At 36.8% G+C, this 10,411-nt stretch overlaps 1 protein-coding gene across 6 annotated transcripts in view; it reads left to right on the plus strand.

Annotated features, from left to right (window-relative positions):
• DDX6 (DEAD-box helicase 6) overlaps positions 1 to 10,411 on the plus strand; it is a 35,100-nt gene that overhangs the window by 20,165 nt on the left and 4,524 nt on the right. For all 6 annotated transcript variants that reach the window (XM_035716801.2, XM_025465313.3, XM_025465311.3 and 3 more), the window contains exons 8-13: positions 597 to 719; positions 1,592 to 1,720; positions 2,763 to 2,879; positions 5,588 to 5,651; positions 8,397 to 8,498; positions 8,983 to 9,165. In XM_035716801.2, coding sequence (XP_035572694.1) covers positions 597 to 719; positions 1,592 to 1,720; positions 2,763 to 2,879; positions 5,588 to 5,651; positions 8,397 to 8,498; positions 8,983 to 9,158 — 711 coding nt within the window. In that variant the 3' untranslated portion in view covers positions 9,159 to 9,165. The remainder of the gene's footprint in view (positions 1 to 596; positions 720 to 1,591; positions 1,721 to 2,762; positions 2,880 to 5,587; positions 5,652 to 8,396; positions 8,499 to 8,982; positions 9,166 to 10,411) is intronic.

Genomic DNA, 10,411 nt, shown 5'->3' on the forward strand with positions numbered 1-10,411 from the left:
AGTGTTAATGTTTTTGAAATAAAATTATTTTCCTCTTTGGTGTTTTAGATAGCTAGATCAGGTCATTCATAGTCTAATTGGGAGATAATTTTTATCTTTGAATAATGAGAGGTACTGTTATTTAGTCACTATGTGCTAGCACTAAGTACATGTTTTTTTCATTTGCTTTTTATGACCCTGTAAGGTAGGTATTCTATAAAGCAGTTATAGTGAACATTCTAATTTTAAAGTTTTGGAAACTGCTGAAGTAATAGGTGGTTAAATAACCTACCAACATAGCTAATAAGTGAAGGAGACAAGATTTCAAGCCAGGTAGTTTAGCTCTGCAGATTGTAGTCTCAACCACATTAAGAGTTTGTTAGGCAAACAAGGATTATGTCTGTCTAGGGTTTTCTCTTTCTTCTAGAATATGATGTTACAGATTTTCCCCCTTCTGAATCACTGCAAATGTGTCTTGGTTTCATTGGAGTAGGCAGTATTGTAGAGTAGTATTTACTAGAGGAATATTCCATGAATGCTCTTGTGGGATGATACCTTATTAACCAAAGGCCTTGGACACTAATTGTTTTTGAAATTGTCTTTTCTTTGTACCGTAGGCAGATAAGTTGCTGTCACAGGATTTTGTGCAGATAATGGAGGATATTATTCTCACGCTACCTAAAAACAGGCAGATTTTATTATATTCCGCTACTTTCCCTCTTAGTGTACAGAAGTTCATGGTGAGTATAAATCTGTACTTGGAAGCAGTGCCATTCTGTTGCCCACGAGTATACCATTATTCATAATTACATCTTGTTTTCAGTCTTTATGCTGATTACTTCAAGGTTTTTTTTGTTTTTGTTTTTAAAGATTTTATTTATTCATGAGAGACACAGAGAAAGGCAGAGACACAGGCAGAGGGAGAAGCAGGCTTCCTGCAGGGAGCCTGATGTGGGACTCGATCTGGGACCAGGATCAGGCCCTGAGGCAAAGGCAGATGCTTAACCACTGAGGGACTCAGGTGTCCCTGATTACTTAAAGTTTTTGGCTCTTCTGCCAGCTAATCCATTAAGGTTTTTGTGCATAAATTAACTGATTTTTTAAAACAATAATAGTTCTTTGATTAAATTATTTATTCGCCTAGCATTTGGTGTCAGGCTGACATGGCCATTGATCCTGGATAAATTGATTACGGTGTAATCCTATATACAAAGTAAAAAATAGGAATTTAACTACATATCTGAATGTTAGTTTTTCCATTAGATGGTAACTTATTTCTTCTATCATAGATTATTTATACTCTGAAAAGAACTGCATGCCTTTTTTTTTTTCCTAAAGATTTTATTTATTCATGAGAGATGCAGAGAAAGAGGCAGAGACATAGGCAAAGGGAGAAGCAGGCTCCATACAGGAAGCCTGATGTGGGACTCGATCCCGGGACCCCAGGACCACACCCCAAGCCAAAGGCAGATGCCCAACCACTGAGCCACCCAGGCATCCTGAGAACTGCATGCCTTTTAAGCAAATTTATCAGAAATATATGGGGGCTATATTTCGAATTTAAGAGAGATGCTCTGCTTTCATTTATTTATATGACTCTACTTTTTTTCAGAATTCCCATTTGCAGAAACCCTATGAGATTAACCTGATGGAGGAACTAACTTTGAAGGGAGTAACCCAGTACTACGCCTATGTAACTGAGCGCCAAAAAGTACACTGCCTCAACACACTTTTTTCCAGGGTAAGTAATAGGCTTCAGTTGCTGAATATTACCCATTACTTAACCCCAGTAAAACAGTTGTGTTTTCCCACCATTTTCAATGTAAAAACAATCCATAGCTTTTCCTAAAAGGTAGTTTTGGTTGTTGATCTGAAGTTGATACTGTATGATTGAGATCAGAGACACATTTAATTAAATTCTAAAATAATTTGACTTAATTATAGTAGATCCTTATTAGCATATTTTGTATTTGCACATTTAGCTACATGCCAAAATTTATTTGTAACCCTACAACTAATACTTAAGTGCTTTTGAAGTCATTTGTGGATACTAGCAACAGGATGGAAAATACCAGCTGTTGTGTATATTCCCAGCTGAGATTGAACAAAGTGACACACTGCCTTCTTGTTTCAACTCTATAAATATGTCTTTTTCAGTCTGTGCCACTTTAATGCTGCAGTTTTTGCTTTTTTGGTTTATTTCATGGTTCAAAATGGCTCCTAAGCTTAGTGCTAACGTGCTGTCCATTGCTCCTAAGCGAATGAAGACTGATGCGCTTTGCAGAGAAAATGTGTATTGGATAAACCTCATACAGACAGGAGTTAACAGTGTTGGCCATGAGTAAATATGGTGTCTTTGTATAGTAACACACATAAAACAGGGTTATCGATTGATTGATGAAAAACTTGTGACTAGAGGCTCACAGGAACCTTACCCCGTATCTCTACTATGAGCAGAGGTTCTATATTCATGCTTTCAGTGTTTGTAGCAACTTTGTAGAACAGAAATCCTATAAGTAATGAGAATTGAATGTGTTTTAATCTTGTTGGCGATTATGTGGCTCTTACTAAGCATACTTTCCTATAACTTATCTGCACCTAGTAAATAAATGAGTACGGTTTTACATCTCTTGTTATCATGAGATTCTAAGTCTTAGATCATGTTTTTAACATTTGTCAGTCAATATTTTCAAGATTTGGCAAAGTAAATGATGAAAGTGTTGTTTTTCTCATGTTGTTCCTCCTCCCCCTCACCCCCCCCCCCGCCCCCCGCAAATGCTCAGCTTCAGATAAACCAGTCGATCATTTTCTGTAACTCCTCTCAGCGAGTTGAATTGCTAGCCAAGAAGATTTCTCAACTGGGTTATTCTTGCTTCTATATCCATGCTAAAATGAGGCAGGTGAGTATAAAATCAGAACTTGTATGTGGATTTTTAAAAATCTTTTTTCTGAATATTTCTTGGATTTTTGTTTTATTTTAATGCCCCTCCATATGCCCTAAGTTGAAGAATAAATTATTCCTTAATAGGCAAAAGACCTTTGATTTTTAACCCCTGGAGTTCAGTTTTCTAACTAGAGAATCGGGGGTATACATAACTCTTACAAGGTTGTCAGGAAGATTGAGATAATGTATACATGAGTACTTCATAAACTGTCACATATGATTCAAATATGAGATTTTATTCCCTGCTTTCCCCAAGTAATGTAGATTTGCACTGTTTATTACAGTAACCACTGGTCTCATGTGGCAATTTAAGTGAGTTAAAATTAAATAAAATTTAAAATTTAGTTGCTCTGTCATACTAATCACATTTCAAGTGTCATGTTTCATGTGACTAGCAGCTACAGTTTTGGAAAGTACAGATTTAGAACATTTCCATCATTGCAGAAGGTTCTATTGGAAAACATTATTGTAGATTTTTAATTTATATACCTCTTCAGCTCGTATGTTTTTTTTCTTTATTTGCCTTAAGGATGCAATCTCTAAATTTCATAATTTGACTTAACTGTTTAAATAAAATTCAAAACTATAAAAACATTGGTGTTGTGTGTGGTAGTGAAACATTGAAATTCTGTGAAAACAGTTTCTGTAGACTAACAGATTAAGAATTTGAGTTAATCAGCTCAACTTTGGTTTTCAAAGGTTATTAATGGATCAGATACCACCATGTAGATCCTAATATTAGAAATTGTCACAGGAAATGAATGTGTTAAGCTGTAGAGAATATTTCAGAATGGAAGAACGATGCTTTGAAAGACCAGCCACTAGATTTGTCACTTTTGCTAGAATTGTTATGCATGTGTTTTCATTTTTGTTTTTTAATTGAAAAGTAAATTTTGAGGGTGCCTGGGTCATTCTGTCAGTTAAGCATCTGACTCTTGATTTTTGCTCTTGTCATGATCTCAGGTTTGTGACACTGAGCCCTACACTCAGGAGTCTGCTTGAGATTCTTTCCCTCTGCTACCCCCCTCCCTTCGTGTGCTCTCTCAAATTAAAAAAAAAAAAATTTGGGGGGTGGATCCCTGGGTGGCACAGCGGTTTGGCGCCTGCCTTTGGCCCAGGGCGTGATCCTGGAGACCCAGGATCGAATCCCACATCGGGCTCCTGGTGCATGGAGCCTGCTTCTCCCTCTGCCTATGTCTCTGCGCCTCTCTCTCTCTCTCTCTCTCTCTCTCTCTCTCTCTGACTATCATAAATAAATAAAAATTAAAAAAAATTTTTTTTTTGTTTTGTTTTGCATACACTAACTAGAAAGACAAATAGTGTTTGGTCAAGCCAAACTTTTGTCATCTTGTTTGAAATGTTTTAAAAATGGCTCAGTTAAGCATCTACCTTCAGCTTAAGTCATGATCCCAGAGTCCTGGGATCAAGCCCCAAGTCAGCAGAGAGCCTGTTTCTCCCTCTCCTCCTTATTTGTGCTCTCTATCATTATCTATCTCAAATACATAAAATCTTTTTTAAAACCCCTTTTTTTTAACACAGGCAGAGAGAGAAGCAGGCCCCATGCAGGGAGCCTGATGTGGGACTCCATCCTGGAACTCCAGGATCACACCCTGAGCTGAAGGTAGACGCTCAACCGCTGAGACACCCAATTTTTTTTTTTTTTTTAATGGATATACAAAAATGTGAAAGTTGTTGTTTTGGGGCACCTGCATGACTCAGTTGGTTGTGTCTGCCTTCAGCTCAGGTCATGATCCCAGAATTCTGGGATCAAGCCCACATTGGACTCCCTGCTCATTCTCCCTCTTTTTCTCAAATAAATAAAATCTTTAAAAAAAAAAAAGAAGAAGAAGAAGAAAAGAGAGAGAAAGAAAGGAAAAAAAAAAAAAAGTACCTTTGGCTCAGGTCAGGATCCCAGAGTTCTGGGATCAAGTCTTGAATTAGTCTTCTTGGTGGGGAGCCTCCTTCTCCTTCTGCCTATATTATTCTCTCTCTGTCTTTCATGACTTAATAAATGAAATCTTTTTAAAAAGGGGATACCTCAGTGGCTCAGCAATTGAGCGTCTGCCTTTGGCTCAGGACATGATCCCAGGGTCCGGGATCAAGTCCCGAATCAGATTACCTGAGGGGAGCCTGCTTCTCCTCTGCCCGTCTCCTCTGCCTGTATCTCTGTCTGTCTGTCTCTCTTTCTGCATCTCTCATGAATAGATAAAATCTTTTTTTAAAAAATCTTAAGAAAAAAAAAACAGCTAAGATAAATGGTGCATAAAGATACGAGTAGATGTTTGGGAGTTTTTTTTAAAGATTTTATTTATTTGAGGGTGCACACAAGCACGGGGGGGAGGACAAAGCAGGGTCTCTGCTGAGCAGGAAGCCCAACATGGGACTCAATCTCTGGTATCGTGACCTGAGCTGAAGGCAGAGACTTAACCAACTGAGCCACCTGGGCACCCCTGTAGATGTGTTTTAGTTGCTTATTAATACCTGTGGGAAACTAATTGATGATTAACTTTTTTCTTTTGTTTTTAACTTATAGCTGTTGAATTTATCTCTCATCTGTGTATATTTTGGGTATATAAGACTGTTTGGGTAGGAGAAATCAGTGATGGGAAACTTAGAGCTGTGCTGTATGAGTTTTAAAAAGCAAATGCATTACTTTGTTCCTAGGAACATCGAAATCGTGTATTTCATGATTTCCGAAATGGCTTATGCCGCAATCTTGTTTGCACTGGTAAGATTTTCCTTTATCCGTTGTTTTTCTTCTGGGTCTGCTCTGATTTCTCTGTCCATATCTCCCAAAAGAGTCTATGACAAGAGTTCAGCTCACCCTAATGCCATTTCTAGAATTTCTGAAATTGAGAATAAGCTATAGTTAATTCCTGAAATTAGTTTTCAAATCTGAAACTGTGGAATACTTGTTCTGGCACTCATACCTCATCTCTATCTTTTAAACTAGTTTTGGGACTTGTGTGTTTTCTGAATTTTAGCATACAAGAATGAGTTAATATGTACTGTATGCAAAATAAGTTACATTTAGAAATTTTGGTGGATTTCAGTACACAAAGAAAAACAAACTGGGGAGGCAGGTGGACAATCAGATGAGACAAAAAGCAAATGGATTGAGTATCCTCCCATCTCTACACTGGAAGTATAATCTTAGTATTGGTATGAGAATAATCATATAAATTAGGCTTCTAGGTAAAAAGAGCCTAGAATATTTTTTATTATTATTATTTTAGTTTAGGTATACATAGAAATATAAGAATTATAAGAACATTCGATGAATTTTTGCACATATACACACCCATATAACTAGCACCCAGATCAAAATTTTAGAATATTATACAATTCAGATTTTTAAAATACTGCTATAGAAATAAACTCCAGATTTATACTAGCAGAATATTGAATTTGCTGACTTATAGAAGGACTGTTGGATATCCTGGGTGTTTCCAGTTTATCTTGTTTCTCTGCCTTGTATCTAAAAGGACAGTACAGCTATGAATTATTACATTTATGTTTACTTTATCAGCACTTCTAACTTTTGTATTTGAAGTACTCAAATAAATGTAAAATATCTGATTTGGTGGAAAAGATACTAGGCTCCTAGAATTTTAAGATTGGAGTTCAAGTTCTACCCTTTTTAACCTGTAATTATATGACCTTGGACAAGTCCTACTTTTTCTTTGATGTCTTTTTTTTAATCTGTAAAATGAGAATGCCTTAAACTGAATTCTGCCCAAATATCTGTTATTTATTCAAAAATAGTTTTTGATTTCAGCATACATTTATTTACTCTTTGCCAGGTATTTAGTTAGCTTGGTACTGAAAAACTACGTTACTCCTCAGCTTTTTGTATATTTTACCACAATTTAAAAATTTTAAATACATGCATACAGTTTGCAGTTGAAGATCTATAATCTAGAAGATGAACTAGTTCATTGGTGAAAGGTTAAGTAAATTCAGAATATGTAAACTTAGTTTGTCATTAAATAATACTGAATAACGTGTATAAAGTGTATAAATAAATACATGGAAAGTATCACTTTTTATTTCAAGGAGCAGTGGTTTAATCAGATTTAAAAGATAACATTAAGAGTCTAAGGCAGGCCCTGCAACCTTTAAAGTGCCAGATATAGTAGATATTTTAGACTTTGTGTACCATATGGTCTCTTACAAGTTATTCAGCTCTGCCATTGTAGCTCAAAAGCACCCTTAAACAGTACATGAACATATGGGTATGGTCCTGTGACAGTAAAACTTAATTTATAGAAACAGTCTTTGGGCTGGATCTACAAGGGAGTAAAAGTAATTTGCAAATGTGAGGTATGTGTAGTAAGTAATCCTAAATTTTCTTAGGAAAGGAAATTAGCTATAGCGATCTGAAAAGAGATGGAATTTTAACTGGCTGTATAAACTAGATAACTTTTAGACTTGCAGAAGGAGTTGTAAGTTAGGGATTGGCATCAAACCTGATCCATAGAAGGCTTCAAGAAAATACGTTTAAGAAAGAATAAATAGATGAATTTCGTGGAGATGAAGGTTTGAGAAGACTTGTCAGAGAACTGTGTTAGGGCCAAAGTATAGAGTGCAGGACCTTCTATGTCAATTTTAATTTTATCTGGAGGCAATTTAAAAGAATGAGTTATAAGTTGAAAACAGTATTTTAGAAATACTGGTCACTGTCCTGGATTATTTTGGAGGGTGGAGCTGATAGAAGCGCTGGAATTTGTCTATCGTAATTGTCTTTTCTTGTAGTTTTCAAAGCCTAAATCAGCACAGTAATTGTTGGACTAGAGAAGTAAAGAGGTGGTCTTGTGCTTGCCTCAGACTTGTAAATCACCTAGTAGAATGAAATGAATTAAAAAAGTATAAATAATTACTACAAGTGGATTATCTTGTTTTTGATGTATTCTTGGTTATACAGCAGTTTTTAATCTATTTGAATCTTGGATTACATACTAAAAAGTATATGAAAATTACTCCTGAGACATATAGGAGTTTCTAGTTTACCAGTCATTCTGACCTCTTCTTTCTCTTGTAGTTACCTTATAGTATTTTTTAAAACTTTATGGGACTAGGAAAGGTAATTTGCTGGGTAAAAGTTAGTACAATAATGAGCATAAATGTAATGCTAGTTTGCAAGTACATTTGAATTGCTGAATGAAGTGACTAAAACTTAAGTTGCACTAGAAATACATGTTAAGGGATCCCTGGGTGGCGCAGCGGTTTGGCGCCTGCCTTTGGCCCGGGGTGCGATCCTGGAGACCTGGGATCGAATCCCACGTCGGGCTCCTTGCATGGAGCCTGCTTCTCCCTCTGCCTGTGTCTCTGCCTCTCTGTCTCTCTGTGTGTGACTATCATGAATAAATAAATAAAATCTTTAAAAAAAAAAAAAAGAAATGCATGTTAAGGTGTGTACAAAGACATGCCTAAATTGAAAGATGTGATGGAGATTCTTTCTTTTTCTTTTAAGATTTGTTTACCCGAGGTATTGATATACAAGCTGTGAATGTGGTAATAAACTTTGACTTCCCAAAGCTGGCAGAGACCTATCTCCATCGTATTGGAAGATCAGGTAAGGAAAAGGAAGATGTTCTTCACAGGAGTGTTTTGAGAAGTATAATCACTAAATTCTGTTCTTTTGTGAAGTAGAGTGTAGTAACAATGAGAACAGTGAATTAAAATTTACTTAGTTTTTTTATTTCTAATTTTTCTAGAGCATTTAAGAAAAGTTAAAATATTTTGACTGTATGCTTAAATTGATACAAAATTCACAAATGAGATCCTCACTTTTCTTATTAGGTAGTGCAGTCTATAACTACTATTTAGTATCTGTATTTTGGCAACTTTTGACACAAATGAGCCTCTTTTATCATTTGAAAAAGGCCTATAAATAGGGTACTGCTTTGGGCTGTGAAATCTGAAGGCATACACTGAGAATGGGACTGAACAAAACTGTTAATAATCTGGTATGCTTTTGCCACTGAGAGATTTGCACATACATATCGATTCTAATATTTAACTCCTTTTTAAAAAATCGATTAATGTTTTTTCATTAGGTCGCTTTGGTCATCTTGGCTTAGCCATCAACTTGATCACATATGATGATCGCTTCAACCTGAAAAGTATTGAGGAGCAGCTGGGAACAGAAATTAAACCGATCCCAAGCAACATTGACAAGAGCCTGTATGTGGCAGAATACCACAGCGAGCCCGTGGAGGATGAGAAGCCCTAACAAGCATGTGCGTACCCTGCATAGCGCTAGGGAGCATAGTGGTGAAAGAAAGCAAGATCCTCCTTCCTGGAGGAAATTTGCTGTTACACCACACGTACTAGCAGAGACAGCGTAGAACCTGTTGGCATGAATGATGGTAAACCGGGTGTGCTTGGGGGAAGTTGTTGTCTCCTGAGAGAATCCATGGATACTGTTCTTGAATGCAGTTTTCCTGTATGATGTGATCCACGAGCAGTACTTAAGACAAATCCAGACTTCAAAATAAAGCAAAGTAGAATCTTTTTCTCAGCAACTTGAAGATGAAACTAATTTTTTTTGGTCTTTTATCACTTAGTCATTCTTCTTTTGTTAGTATCACTCTTAATTTCTACTGGACGTTGTAGTAAATCAAGATAATTACCTGAAGTACCTCGTTGCCAAATGTGTAATCAGGTTGTGAGGATAATTGTCTTTTTTTAAATACTCACTCTGGTTTCCTGTACCACCCTCTCTTTTCATTGGTGGACTATTGGGCTTTGCTAGCAGTGCTCAAAAGAAGACCCAGCATCAAGGAATTCAGGCTGTTTTGCTGTTTTTTCCAAGGGAAGTCTTTTATTTGAGAGGTGGTAATTTTTACATTACCAATGAGTATTTTTACCTGTTTTTTTTTTGTGTTTTTTTTTTTTTTTTTTAAGATTTATTTGAGACAGCACAAGCAGGGTGGGGGAGGGACAAGCAGACTCCCTGCAGAGCAGCATCCGCCACTCCCCCACCCTCGCCCCCCACCACCTCCCACCCCTGTGACCTGAGCCAACCAATGTGATGCTTAATCATCGTGGCGCCCCATATGCCTGTTACTCTAAGTTTCTGAATTACTCTTCACTTTAGTTTTCTTTCTTTCTTTCTTCTTCCCCCCGCCCCCTTAAATGTCAAACAAAATCCTCAGGCTAATGTAAAAGTAGCCTATGTTTGCTGGTATCCTGGGAAGCTATCAAATTTGTGGATGTTTTAAAAAAAAAAAAGTTTCTTTCTTTTTTTTTTTTTAAAGATTTTATTTATTAATCATGAGAGACAGAGAGAGAGAGGCAGAGACACAGGCAGAGAGAGAAGCAGGCTCCGTGCAGGGAGCCCAACTGGGACTGGGACCTCGGATGAAGGCAGTGCTAAACTGCTGAGCCACCCGGGCTGCCCAGTTTCTCTTGATTTAACTGTTTTGGATATCAGAATTTAGAGGCTTTTGCTCTATCTCTGGGATTCCTAGCAGAAATGCCTTA

The sequence above is a fragment of the Canis lupus genome, chromosome 5 (assembly GCF_003254725.2).
Source record: "Canis lupus dingo isolate Sandy chromosome 5, ASM325472v2, whole genome shotgun sequence".
Lineage (NCBI taxonomy): Eukaryota > Metazoa > Chordata > Mammalia > Carnivora > Canidae > Canis > Canis lupus.